General features: G+C 40.3%; 2 protein-coding genes across 2 annotated transcripts; one reads left to right on the forward strand and one right to left on the reverse strand.

Annotated features, from left to right (window-relative positions):
• Positions 1 to 392: 392 nt before the first annotated feature.
• On the forward strand, positions 393 to 3,410 carry mterf2 (mitochondrial transcription termination factor 2). The gene is made up of 2 exons (XM_080760697.1): positions 393 to 418; positions 1,353 to 3,410. Exon 2 carries the CDS (start codon positions 1,431 to 1,433, stop codon positions 2,601 to 2,603), a length of 1,173 nt encoding a protein of 390 aa, XP_080616823.1. The 5' UTR covers positions 393 to 418; positions 1,353 to 1,430; the 3' UTR covers positions 2,604 to 3,410.
• Positions 3,411 to 7,728: 4,318 nt separating this feature from the next.
• Positions 7,729 to 13,204, reverse strand: LOC308314880 (dihydrofolate reductase). The gene is made up of 6 exons (XM_080762650.1): positions 13,029 to 13,204; positions 12,171 to 12,220; positions 10,011 to 10,116; positions 9,744 to 9,870; positions 9,145 to 9,260; positions 7,729 to 8,412 (listed from the first exon to the last, which is right to left on the reverse strand). The coding sequence occupies exons 1-6, from the start codon at positions 13,151 to 13,153 to the stop codon at positions 8,310 to 8,312; spliced, it is 627 nt and encodes a 208-aa protein (XP_080618776.1). The 5' UTR covers positions 13,154 to 13,204; the 3' UTR covers positions 7,729 to 8,309.
• Between the last annotated feature and the right edge of the window lie 1,263 nt (positions 13,205 to 14,467).

Raw genomic sequence — 14,467 nt, forward strand, 5'->3', positions numbered from 1 at the left:
GACATTGTTATCACCATGAAACTTCCCCAGTTTTCTGAAATTGTACATTTAAATATGCAAATTAGGCATTATATAGGAAAACATGCCAGATTTTGCATAACTTTCCAGAATAAAAATCTGAAAAATGTGATATAGCCAAAGGCAACCTTCTTATTTAATGTTGTTTACATGTTAGAATCAAAGGTTTTAAGTAATAAGTCGTTAACCCCGTCCCGTCCCCCCTGTCCCACACAAGTGATACTTCTGCCCCTCAAATGAACACTTTGGATCTAGTCACCCTACGCTCTGCAGTACACATCACCGCCTCTGTATGGTGCTGTTGTGCACATCACCAGCTAAGGCTGGTCTACAGTACACATGTCCCGAAAAAGAGATGAGTTTCATAACACAACGTCACATCCGTTGACCGCAGCTGAAGGTAGATGTTCAATTTGTAGTGGTGTGCGTTGAAATGTTGTTGTTGGTTTTTTTGCATGAATTCTAGACATGTTTACAGTCTCAGAGGAGTAGCGTGACGGTGTTGCAGAAGTGTGTTGGATTTAAGTATGAGGGCTGTTAGCCCTACAAGTCAGAACCCAATGCTACTGAAGTTTCTGACATTCTTTAGACCAGCCCGGTTCGGCACGAATCGATTGGGCTGACCCAGGGGGTTCCGAGAGGGGCTAGAGGGCTGTCTCACTCTGCTAAATGATGTTAGCTGCTCACTGGCATTCATTGCCTGTGGTGGACTGTAAAATCAAGTACAAGTAGGCTACTTGAGTACTGTGTAGCCTTTTCGTTTTATTTTATTTTTTGGTACTGTAACTGTTAGTAGGCTAATTGTAATTTTCGAATATTTTTTGCCCACTGAATTCACTACATTTCTAGGAAGGGAAATGTACATTATGAATTAAAAACTTGAGCCCTATTTGCTATTTCAAATATAGTGAAAATAGATCTACAAGCTCACAACATGTTGTGCTGCATGGTTTAATATGCCTATATATGATTTTTGGGGAAAATAGAAACATTTTAATAGAGCAATGCATTGATATTTTTTGTAATCTAAACGGGCCACTTTTTTTCTTCTTCTTTCTCAAAAAATGTAGGCCTACTTTGTAACATGCACTTTTGAATACTGTACAGTATTTTAAAAAGCATGTACTTTTCAATAATTGAACAGTACAAATTTGACTGAGCAACTTTCACTTGTAGTTGAGTAGGCTAATATTTAACCAGGAGTAAGAGGAGTCAAACCGAGGAGTGCCAGACTAATCTCCCCAGGGACTTTCTTTCCTGTGGCAGATTCGTCTGGTTTGCAGGCTATACTACTGTTCATTGCAATGACTTCTTCCTTTTGTCCCCCTCCTCAGCCCATGTGCCGAATTTCTATCAAATATCATGAAAGGAGCATTTAAGGTGCCTGTTTTCTTACTACCGGTAGTTTGTAAATGACATATGTTGATTGTCATTTTCACCAATCTGAGCGTTTTGCATCAATGTTGCGACTGGTTGCCAAGTCCCTGTGCCTCCAGTGCCAGGGTGTCAGAGCTCTAATAAACATCAGGCCATGTGCGACACTGAGCTCAGCAGAGAATCGGCACACAGTGGAGGCTCTCTACGAGCTTTCTGTGGACATTCAGAAGATCCGTCAGCTCAAGAGCTGGGTCCTGCGTCGGGACCTGGCCTATGTGACTGAGGCGGCCAGACTGCTGAAGGACATGGGAGCGTCGGGGCCTGTTGTCGCCCGTGTCCTGGAGCTCCACCCTGAGGCGGTCCTCAGCAGCCCCGAGCAGATGCAGGCGCAGAGGGAGCTGTGGACCTCGGTGTGCCCAAACCAGAAAGAACTGGTGGGTATCATTGAGAAATTCCCCGCTTCTTTCTTCACGTCGTCCAGCCACCACGAGAACCAGCGGAACAACATAGCATACTTCCAGAGCTTGCACCTCAACAAGCGAATCGTCGCCAAGCTCATGGCCAGCGCCCCCCAGAGCTTCAGCCGACCGGTAGGGCAGAACGAGGAGATGGTCCTCACACTCCAACGGGCCTACCTGGAGCTCGGGGGAGAGGAGACCAACATGAAGATCTGGCTTCAGAAGCTGCTGACTCAGAACCCCTTCGTTCTCCTCAAACCCCCTGATGCGTTGAGACATAATTTGCTGTTCCTCAGGGACAAGGGCTTCACCACCGCAGAGCTCCTACGTCTCCTCTCTAAACTTAGGGGCTTCGTCACCGAGCTGAACCCGGACAGTATGCGCCGAACCCTGGCTTATTCCCAGCACACCATGGGCTGCTCTGAGCCACAGCTCCGGGACATTGTCATCGAATGCCCGGCGCTGTTATACTACTCTGAAGCCATCCTGGCCGAACGCTTCGAGGGGCTCCGCAGGGCCGGCATCAGCATGTCTCAGATCACGGAGACGCCCACCGTTTTGGAGCTGACCATACAGATAGTGAGCTACCGGATCCAGAGACTGAGAGAGGGTGGATACGATGTAAAGACAGGCAGCCTAGAGGCACTCAATGGCACTAAAAAGGACTTTGAGAAGAGCTATGGAAGACTACAGCTACGAAGAGAGAGGCCGCTTTTTAACCCCGTGGCCCCTTTAAAATGCGATGATTGATAAGCAAGACAGTAAAATCTTTAATATTAATTTAACTCAGAGATTATAAAAAGTTTAATTAAGGATTTTACTGTGTACTATGGACTGAGGCAAATTAATTAAATGTCATCAGCAGATGAAACTAGAGTCTATGTGCCTGATGGTGTTTATATACTGTATGGATGGAAAACTAATTTATACAACTTTTATAGACATTTCTGTTGCTTGATAGATGCAGTTAATCATTATCATGTGCGGGATGTTCAAATGTCAGACAATTGGAATGCCAGATTAAGTACTTTCAACTGTGTCCCTTATTTAGTTTTTTTTCCACACAATTCTACACATATACATTGTCCCACGACATTGACGACAATATATAAAATAGGGTAGTAAAGTGGTTAAGTTAAGGCCCATGCTAAATGCTTTATTTATGCTAGTTTATGCACAGGCTAGCATACAGTAATCGCCTAATATATAAAATCAACGCAGTATAATTAACTGTTTGATGCTGAACATGTTGACACATCTATCAATACATTACTGAGGGATAAAGCTAGATTTTTCAAACCTTTTCATCTTCCATCTGCTGCAGTATCTCATTCTCACGCACCACTCTTGGCAGCACGGATCTATTCCCTTGAGGGTTCTATCTGTGTTTCACATTGTACTGTTGCATTTCAGATGGAAATGCTCTTTATTTGACTGCAGCTGACATGTCATTTAATTTCCATTTCAAATGACTTCACATGCAAACATAATGAAATTGAATAATGCGTTGAAAGACGGGAGGGAAATACTTTGATTTGATAAAATATATTTTATGTATTCATTTATTTCTCTTCTCTATGCAGCTAACAGCAAGCAAGAATACTCTGGGAGTATTTTAGAAGGTATTATCAGACTGCAACGTGCAAACATTAATGTTTTATTAACTGATTATTAAGAATTGGTCTAGACTCTAGAAATTAATATAGTTTATGAACAACCATTCTCTTATTGTCTAGGAGTTTTTGTTTATTGTAAGTGAAGTGCTTATTAGAAACATTACAATACTAAGTATTTTAAATCCTTTGCAATGAGAACAGCTGATGTTCAGTTTAATTTAGGAAATTTTCATCACCATCACCATGCGTTTCAAATTATCTTTGAGCCTCATGCACTACATATGAATGCTTTTGGGGTTAGTTCACTCTGTTTATTCAGCATAAAGCCAGTCAATATTATTAGCAAGCGTTATCTAAACCAAGCCAGGGCTTTGTATAGACTAGAGCATCCTGAATTTAGGTTTGAATACCCCTCTTAATGTTTTACGTCTGCAGGAGATCTTGAAACATGCTTGGAGTGCATTTTGAGTGAGCAGCACAGCTAATGATTGCATGAGTCATGTAATCATGACTTTATATCTCAAGGTCCCTTTGCTCTGATAATGTGAATGATGCTGGGGGGGAGCGGTGTGTGTGTGTGTGTGTGTGTGTGTGTGTGTGTGTGTGTGTGAAACTAAACTGTACACGCAGTGGTGGAGAAAGCCCTCTGTATGGAGGTATCCTGGTCAGATATTACTAAACTACAAGTGAAAGTTGCTCAGTCAAATTTGTACTTGAGTACTGCAGTCTGCAGTGCTTTCTTTAAAACCAATTTAGACCTGAGGCCGATTCTACAAAAGGCCTTCTAAATCCTGACAGTTTTCTGAAAAACCCATGTTTCTATGTCAGTCGTTCTCAAACATTTTCATGTCAAGGACCCCCAAGATTATATGTAATTGGCCACCGACCCCCATCTGAAAATATGTAGTTCCAGGGACCCCCCAAACCAAAGATTTGAGCTAAAAACGTTCGCTCTGAAAGAATATATATTCAAAGATTTGCGTCACATTTTCAAGAATTTTCAGAAATAGCAGATATACAAGCTCATAGCGCGGCACTCAGTGCCGGACTATGAGCTTGTAGATCTGCTATTTTTTCAATATCTAAAGCTTAAAACACCAAAAGGGGTTCCCGCCCAGAATGGGTTAAGTACATTTTTGTTTTAATATCAGTGCATTGCTGTATGAATGACAATTCCTCACCCATTTCAAAGATTGAAAAATTGTGAAAATAGCAGATGTACTCACAATGTTTTGTTTTTCTATATTTTAATAGTGATAATCATAAGTGATATTTTGTAATGTACGTTTCCCCTTCATAGAAATGTTAGTGGTGACAAAAGTTAAATATTTGTTCCTAAATTTGAGGGAGAGTATACAATAATTACAAATACAGTAAAGTACAGCTATTCAAACAAATTGTTTATGTACAGTATTTGAGTAGAATACTGGAGAACTCGCCGGTTTACCAACTCGTGGAGAGAAACAAGTTTCAATGTCTTCATCAGTATAGTATGTCAAACCCACAGATGTTATAGTTAATTTCCAAAGTGCTCAAATTATTTTGTGCAATTAAATGGTCAGCTAGATAATGATAAAAAGGTGAGTATGTGAATACCAATGATAGTACCAATGATTTTTCAGGATATTGTTTACTAATGAATTACATTATTTTGGTACTTTGGTGTTTAAACTTTAGCCTTCCTACTTCATCTAGTGTAAACTAAACGACTATCCTCTCTCTCTCTCTCTCTCTCTCAATTCAATGCAATTTAAATATAGGTGAAGTAAAACTAAAATGCACTAAACCGCGGCGAGTCAGAAAACCGGCGAGTTCTCCGGTTTCCCTTGAGTAAATGTACTTGGCTACTGTCCACCTCTGGAAACGTTTGATTCCTCATCTGTTGTAATGTGTGCACCATACTCAGCATGGGTTCCGTAGTCATGACAACGACCACTCTGTAGATCAGGTGTTCCCAAACTGGTGCGTGCAGCCGTGCACCCCTTGTGGTGCGTGGGCGCCTTCTAGGGGGTGCGCAACATGAAAAGGCTAATGGTGGTGCTATGTTTTTATTTGAAATATATTAACATGCCAAGTATATGTAGAATATAGCATATGCTCCAATATATACCATATTCAGGTTCATATATGTGCTGCTTATATGTGGATACATTTATATTTCCATGTGGGGGGTGCGTCAGCTAGGTCAGGAAGTAGCAGGGTGTGCATGGCCAAAAAGGTTTGGGAACCGCTGCTGTAGATAATGGTCAAAAGTGCATTTAATACCAACTTTCCACTCTCTTCTAGACTGACTTTGATTTCCTAACCATTTGTGATGTGGCCTGGGCCTCCTACGGAACTGTACAAGCAGTGGTGGAAATTATCCAAGTACCTTTATAAGTAGCTGGCTACTTTATCAATTTTAGATACTTTTACTTAGCATACAGTACCTTTACTCCACTACATCCACTTAATCTCAAAGGATAATTTATTGTATGTTTTACTCCACCACAATTACCTGACAGCTTTATAGTTACTAGTTTATTTATAGAGTTATATTATTTTCATTAACCACTTAAGCCCTATTTTATACCTTGGCTATTTGAAATGAGCTGATCTACAAGATCACAACAATGCGATGCGTTGTGAGCTTGTAGATCTGCTATTTTCAAGTCAGTTCAAGGTTTGCCACATTTTTTAATATTTGAGTTTACTTTGGTACAGTACTTTAAGTATATTTTGATGCCAATACTTTTGTACCTTTTTAATACAGGATTTATAGCAGATTATTTTCACATTGTGTTATGCATATAGTCTTTTTAACTCATTAAAACTGGAAAAGTATCTGTCATTTTAGACTTGAGCTATACAGTAGGCCTATACTGTAGCAACTAAGCAACATACGTTTTTCAGAAAACTTTTGGAAGAAAATAACTTGGACAATGGTTCTCTTTTGAAAACTTAGATTTTTTTTGTAGTAATTTATATATATATATATATATATATATATACACACACACACACACATTCATTTACATCTTCTCTTCTGGGGGTCCCTTACCTGCCACAAAACATTTTCAGATGGTGGTCCGCAGCCAAATACATTTTGGGAGTCCTTCACATGAAAATGTTTGAGAACTACTGGTTTAGAAGGCATTTGTAGAATTGGCCTCGTGGTCTTAATGGGTTAAGCTCTTTGTGAATACTCAAGTTTGAGTGTTCCTTCTGGGGGGAATAAAAAACCAAGGCAGAGAGACGTGCAAGACAAGACCTTTTATCAAGGTAAATTATTACAGAAACAATTCTTCCCCACAGGACTCTTTGCTGGTGTAAATGCAAATACGGCTCTGCTTCTCTAGCCATAACTCCAATCATCCACTGTCCTAGTGTCCTTTCAATCTCCTCTCCTCCTGCATTCTGTTGAATTACACAGACAAGTTGACAGGGTTAATAAGGATGCATATAAATTGTCCATCCCTGTTTCAGACATGGCGTTGATTATTAGCCAGGGGGTTACACATTGCCTTTATGGACCATAAATCAAAAGGGAATATTCAATAATTCAAGTTATGATCCCCAATGTAGACAGAACTATTGCAGTGGTAAATGTTCCTGCTTGTCAGAAGTCAGATTGGCAGTACATGTATATTTTCAAAGAGCTACTTGTAGATGTAAAACATACATAAGGTGTTATTAAACATAAACCCATGACATATGACACCTGCACTGTATTGCTACGCATTTCATGTAGCCTACATTTTTCTGCTTTACATGTTTTGACCTATAAGACCGGTATATGTCAAAACATTAATAAAGTATCTTCCCTTTTTTATCGACAGTATGTCATTCATTTGAAAAGTCAACTGACAAAACCTAGTCCAAATCTACAGTTTGGCTTTCAGTTATTAGCAGTATGTTGCAGTCTTGGAGTGTGTCTCCACCTACTGGCCTTTTGTGGTACTGGCCCTAGTGTACAGACTATTTGAACTGAAGTAATGAAATACAACAATTTGTGATAAAATGCTTTAATGTATTCAACAATGCAGTAACAATAATGCTTTTTCTGATAATACGGAAAATATGTTCTTCATGTATGCACACTGCATACATCCCCTGAACTGTAGATAAATACTTTCTTTGTAGTCTAATACTTTGCAGTAAACTACTATAGTTCACCTATCCGTTTTTCAGAGACATAAGTACGGTAGGCTCAACCTGGAAAATTAACAAGTACCCTGCGAAATCCACAGCACTAAATGACACTGACTACATGCTGACAATGATTCAATACAAATATTGGACTATTCCTGCAAACAAGAACAACAATAACCACTAGAGATGTGGATAGGTAGCAGCAGGGGGTTGGGAGGACAACACTTTTTAATACACAATTTCACTTTAAAATATACTTGGGCTTTTGTTTTTACGTTTGATTAAATATTTAGATGTTTGATATTCATTTTGACTTATATTAGGAGGGGGCGTGTGTTTGATTAAATGAATAGCATATTATACAGTTTATAAATATTGAATCAAGAACGTACCAATACATAAGAACGTAGATGTGAATTTAAAGTAAAATTCCCCTGTGAGGGGCTAATAATATGATGGGTGAGGTCCTACAGTATGTTGTAATTAAATGATCACTCCAAACCAACAATGTGTCAAATGTATACAAGGTTACAATCTTGTATACAAAGGATCCATCCAATAGTGTGGTCGTTGGGGGTCGTTATATCAAAACGGTAGATGTGTTCCATGTTTCAAACTATGTACATTTGGAAGTGTACACAAATCTTATATCTCTTGTAATAATAAAACAGCCATTGGCATTCGTATATTCTCCAAACCGTTTGATAACTCAGTCCAGTGTCTCCCCTGCATCACAAATCTCCTTCTTGTACACTTGGAACTTGTACTTAATGCTATTCTCCTCTTGAATTTCACTTGGTACACCAGGGAATCTGAATGGGAAACAAAGAGATTCTCAGTTTCAGCAGTTGATTACAGACAAACGCAAATCAAACAATGAAAATGATACCGTTATTAGACCCCATCTTGTTGTTTTTATTTCGATTATTCGATTATTTTTATTTTATTTTATTAAATCCTGGGCGCTACACTTCCTCTGCCAACCTGTGGAGGCAGCGGACTGACTTCATGCTTCCTTCTATGCATGAGGAGTCCAAGCTGCTTCTCCTGACGGAGGAGTTTCCCCGGCAGTGTGATTGTTGTCCTACACAAACATTAAATTCCCATTGACAATGAATAGATCATTTTACATCACAGTGTCTGAGCAAATCCGCTTGGTGTCTATTTTACGTCATGATGATGTACGATGATAAGAGCGCCCCTCACTTTCCACGGGTGTGATTTTTGAGGGGCGTGTCTCATATTTGCCATTGACAATGAAAGAAGAAATTAGGTCATTATGTCCGTCATAGGCAGTCAATGTGGCAACATAAACATTAAATGCCATTGACAAGAAAGGAAAATGTACGTCATATGTAGACTAGCAAATCGGCTAACCAATCACATAAATTCAGTTGTTCATGAGATGATGTATGATGATATGATTAGGGCGCCCCTCATTTCATTTTTATAATATATTTTACTTTTAGAACTTCCTGTTCTTATCAATCTCTGGGTTAGGAAAGCCTGCATTGATGGTACAGGGAATGAGCTGGTAGACATACCGTTCTTGCACTTTAAACACATCTCTGTCAAATTCTGGGAAAAAAACATCGCAGTCGAAGTCACCCATGACGTCTGTGAGGTAAACCAAGTCACACCATGGATGCATTAGTCCTTCCTGATCGAAAGAAGAGGCGATATGCAGTTTAAGTCAGTGGTGTCTCTGATGTCATAGACACTGGACTCACTTCCTTCCTGGACTACATGTTGTCTCAGTAAGACAGCCCTCCACCTATTCACAAGGAGGAGCAGTGCACCAAAGAATTATGGGAATTGTAGTCCAGGAAGGTAGTGAGACCAGTGTCCATGACATCAGAGACACTGGGCTCACTGCTACAATCTAAAATATCTAAAACCACATATTACACACAGCTTCTAAACGTCATTAACATGTATTTTTTTGCAAAAAGGGTGAAGTGTCCCTTTAACCAAATAGCCAGCAATCACTGTCTGTGTGCGTGTTTGTGCGTGCATGCATGCATATGCGTGCCTGCGTGTTGAATTACTTTTTAAGGATAGAGTCAGTGGTGCTACAATACAGTAGGATAAGGAGTGGTAAACACTGAACAGACAAGTTGCAGAAGCACATACAGGAGTTTACCTTGTACACCCGAGTCCCCCCTGCAACCCAGATGGTCTCGACCAGGTCAGAGAGGGGAGGCGATGTTGCTAGATGCACAGCACTGTCGAAGTCCTGACACAGGAAATGGGCATTGTCTGGAACCGTTCTAAGGAGAACACAAGAAGACTGAGTGAACACGGAACCGCTTCTCTATAAAACACATTTGATACTCCTATGACTTGATCCACTTTGTGTATATGCTACCGGATTTAAATGCATGGGACATGTGACAGAGTATAATCTTACCTCAGAGTTGTACTCAGAACCACATGCAGAACATTTGCCATTGGGAACAACCACTCTGGATTGGAGTACCAGCATTTTCTCCCCCACACCACCACATTCATCCTTCCTGTTGTTAATGAGTTCAAATCACATTTTAGACAAGAGACAAGACAGACATTTTATTGATCCGTTCTAGCCTGGAAACCAAAATAATCTGCCAGAGTGAATTTCATTTGTTCTGGTGGATTATTCAGGAAAAATGCAGGTGCTGTAGCAGCCATCAACAGTGGTATGCATGAACTACATGAATGGTATAGGTACAGTAGAGAGATAAGAACAAGATATCATGCCTGGAATTACAGCTGACCGGAAAACAACCAGCTTTGGCAATGAGGTTGCCCACATTCCTTACAGCATTGCATTCATAAAAACAAGTTGGCCATTCCTGTGGGTTGGGATGCCTAACTAGTCACACAGCATTCAGCAAACACTAACTAATCAGCAATCACTGATGACCAGCCACAGCCTGGTAAAAGCAGTCAGCCTGCAAACTGCTGCAGATCCCACTACCTCCCTGAACACACTTCTAGAATGTCTGAAAGACATAAAAGCATGGATGGCCCTGAACTTTCTAAACTTTAATGAAAGTAAAACAGAGTTCATGGTACGTGTTCAGACCCAGCACTGCCTGTGACACCTCCTCTCTGGATTTGGGCCCCTTGCAACTGTTTTTAAAACCGGTGGTCACAAAAGATTGTGTCAAATTGGAGAGTGATTTTAAGTTTGACAAACGGATCAATTTTGTTGTTAAATCTAGTTTTTATCAGTTGAGGCTTTTAGCGAAAGTCAAGTCTGCTGTAACCTTTTATGATTTTGAACGTCTTATACATGCTTTTATCTCAACCCTCCTTGACTACTGTAATGCACTTTATTTTGGTGTTACCCAAGCCTGTCTGTCACGACTACAGTTAGTCCAAAACGCGGCCGCTCGCCTCCTAACGGGCATGGAAGTATGACCACATCTCCCGGATTCTTGCATCCCTATACTGTCTCCCTGTGCGCTACTTGCTTCGCCCTCGGTATTTTAGTATTTTTCTTGTGTACATCACTTTGTTTCAACTCTGTGTTAAATGTGCTTTATAAAGTGAATTGGATTGGATATAGACTAGGACTAGGAATATACACAATGATTAGTCTTTAGGGTGGTTGTGTTCCATTTGATATCCTTCTCCTATCACAGCAACTCACAAATCTTGCTGCTATGTTTGCACATTGTTGTAGGCTACTTCGCCCAGCAGAAATTGGAGTTTTTTGTCATTGGTCATGTTTTCAAAATCTCCGTGTGTGGTTGTAATCTGTGGGAAGTATGTGTCTCTGATGTCTTTGTACAATGGCCAGATGGTTAGGAAGTGTAGCTCGGTTTCCACTTCATTTTGTGTGCAGTGTATGTGTATTTTACGTTGGCCAGTTTCGTAGGTGCCCTTTGAGAGCGGTTTTGAATGAGTCAAGGGATTCACATGTCTTAATGACTGTTGGTAGGGCGTTCCACATTTTGGTGGCATAGGAGCGGAAATAATTTAGTCCCTTGTTTGTGCCGAATCTGGGTTGTACATGTTTTGTTGCACTCCCTCTGGTGTTGTGGGTGTGGACTTCGTTTACATTAAGGAAGTATTTAGACACGTACATGGGTATCTTGGCGGTGTATCGGATCTTGTGGACCAGACCCATTGCAAGATGCTGTACTCTGTCGTCGACCCTAAGCCATCCCAGCCTGTCAAAGTGGGCAGGGGCCTGACCAGTTTGTTTTGGGAGGTCTGGAGCCTTGTTTTAAGGGCTTTTGAGGTGCTGTGGTACCAAAGAAACCTTGTACGAGGGCTCCTGTTAAGGTCTTCAAGGTGTTTTTGTTGACCAGTGAGGAGATCCTGTAAAGGAATCTTGTTCTTTGATTTACTTTTTTGATTACGTTGGTGGCCATTTTATGCAGGACATGTACAGTAATAGTAAATCATTTAGTTTGAGTCTGCAACACATGCTGTGCAGTTATGCATGCATGTGCAATGTGTGCAACTAGTGTTAAGTGTATTTATAGCTTATTCTGCACATGGCTTTGCTGTGTGCCACAGCAATGAATGATATACATATAAAGTCAGTTTACTTTTGCATAACTTTTATAATATTTACCTGGTCGGGAGACTGTTGTGACATTCTTCACAAAGAACTGGAACTCAGACCTTTAATATGTAACAACAATTACAATCAACAACAAACTACGGTATCTACTTTAATTAATATAATGGCATAAATGGTCAGTTTTATTTTATTTTATATAATATGTGGGCTGTCAAACGATTACACATTTTAATTTGATTAATCACAGCTTGAAAATTAATGAATCATGATTAATCACCATTCGAACTATGTCAAAAATATGCCATGTTTTGTTGTGGGAAAGATAAGTGACTTATAGCTCTCGTTCTCTTTATGTCTCTGTCTATGCTATGTGGTTTGAGCCTTTTATGGCAATAACCGACTTTGAACCACGTTTGCTTTCGTTTATGGCAGCCATTAAACACAGTCACAAGAGACAGAACATGTGTTTACTTTGATGTGTGTGTATGATGCCTAAAACATAAGCCCCATCATATCCATTCATTATTAAGTGAACAGTATGATGCACACCCCAAGCAGGGGGTCTGGTAGTCGATCTTTCCCCAGAATCTTTTTTAAACGTAGATATAATTTCTGTGTTCTGGTGAATTGTGGGAGTTTGATTATACCAAATCCAGGCGAAATGACAATCCAGGAGTCTGCCAGGAGTGTTGACAGTTGACACTAACATAACAGCCCTGACATATAAACTATACTTTCATTACAATGTCAGAAATGCATGGTCCTATTACAATAAACAAACTAGTCTATTTTAATTACAATGTCAGAAATGTCCCTATATGTGTTCACAGCCGATTTAAATCAGCGTACGGTTTAAATCCTATATTTAATTAAAATATTAAATTATATTAATATTAATATAACTCTTACGGTAGATGCCAGGGCAAGTGTCCATCCTTGCCGATCCCCATGTCCCTGCAAGCTGCGGCGATGAGCCGGACGGGTTTCTTGGGGTTCTGTTTCGCTGGAGCCATTTCAACAGAATGTTTCCACATGTATCCAGTGAGGAGAAGGACCAGGACTGAGTTCACACTACATCACAACATGCTGGTTGCTTTTATAAGTTAAACCCCCACCCCTCCCACAGCACCCGCTTTATGCTTAATTATTATCGACAGCACGTTTCAAACCATTAATCCGTGACAGTCATTTAGCGTGAAACACCACCGCTGTGTTTGGAGGCTGTCCTACATCGATGACGTAATATTTACTTTATAGTGACCATGCACTGACCATTAGGCTACTTACGTTCGTGGCGTGCCATAATGACCGGATGCCTGGAATAATTAAATGATGAGGTATAATTCTATTCAATTCAAAGGACTTTATTGGCATGAGAAAACATACGTTTACATTGCCAAAGCAGAAAGAACAATACAGCAATACAATCAAAACAAAGATTATGTACTTTGAAGGTCAGAATCTTCAATAGATCAAATTATATGTACCAAGATCACTCGATGCAGGTATAGTGCAGGAATATACACAATGATTAGTCTTTAGGGTGGTTGTGTTCCATTTGATATCCTTCTCCTATCACAGCAACTCACAAATCTTGCTGCTATGTTTGCACATTGTTGTAGGCTACTTCTCCCAGCAGATATGGGAGTTTTTTGTCATTGGTCATGTTTTCAAAATCTCTGTGTGTGGTTGTAATCTGTGGGAAGTATGTATCTCTGATGTCTTTGTACAATGGCCAGATGGTTAGGAAGTGTAGCTCGGTTTCCACTTCATTTTGTGTGCAGTGTATGTGTATTTTACGTTGGCCAGTTTCGTAGGTGCCCTTTGAGAGCGGTTTTGAATGAGTCAAGGGATTCACATGTCTTAATGACTGTTGGTAGGGCGTTCCACATTTTGGTGGCATAGGAGCGGAAATAATTTAGTCCCTTGTTTGTGCCGAATCTGGGTTGTACATGGTTTGTTGCACTCCCTCTGGTGTTGTGGGTGTGGACTTCGTTTACATTAAGGAAGTATTTAGACACGTACATGGGTATCTTGGCGGTGTATCGGATCTTGTGGACCAGACCCATTGCAAGATGCTGTACTCTGTCGTCGACCCTAAGCCATCCCAGCCTGTCAAAGTGGGCAGGGGCCTGACCAGTTTGTTTTGGGAGGTCTGGAGCCTTGTTTTAAGGGCTTTTGAGGTGCTGTGGTACCAAAGAAACCTTGTACGAGGGCTCCTGTTAAGGTCTTCAAGGTGTTTTTGTTGACCAGTGAGGAGATCCTGTAAAGGAATCTTGTTCTTTGATTGACTTTTTTGATTACGTTGGTGGCCATTTTATCACCGGAAAGATTGGCCTCCAGGTAGG

This window comes from Protomyctophum bolini (assembly GCF_963924005.1).
Source record: "Protomyctophum bolini genome assembly, chromosome: 4".
In the NCBI taxonomy this organism is placed as follows: domain Eukaryota; kingdom Metazoa; phylum Chordata; class Actinopteri; order Myctophiformes; family Myctophidae; genus Protomyctophum; species Protomyctophum bolini.

Bases quoted from the DNA above. Each gene is read 5' to 3' on its own strand.
- mterf2 (XM_080760697.1), top strand. From the start codon at position 1,431: ATGACATATGTTGATTGTCATTTTCACCAATCTGAGCGTTTTGCATCA.
- LOC308314880 (XM_080762650.1), bottom strand. From the start codon at position 13,153: ATGTGGAAACATTCTGTTGAAATGGCTCCAGCGAAACAGAACCCCAAG. The intron at 10,117-12,170 runs GTAAATATTATA...CATTAACAACAG, and splicing joins CACAACAGTCTCCCGACCAG to GAAGGATGAATGTGGTGGTG. The intron at 9,261-9,743 runs GTAAACTCCTGT...TCTTTCGATCAG, and splicing joins GGGGGACTCGGGTGTACAAG to GAAGGACTAATGCATCCATG.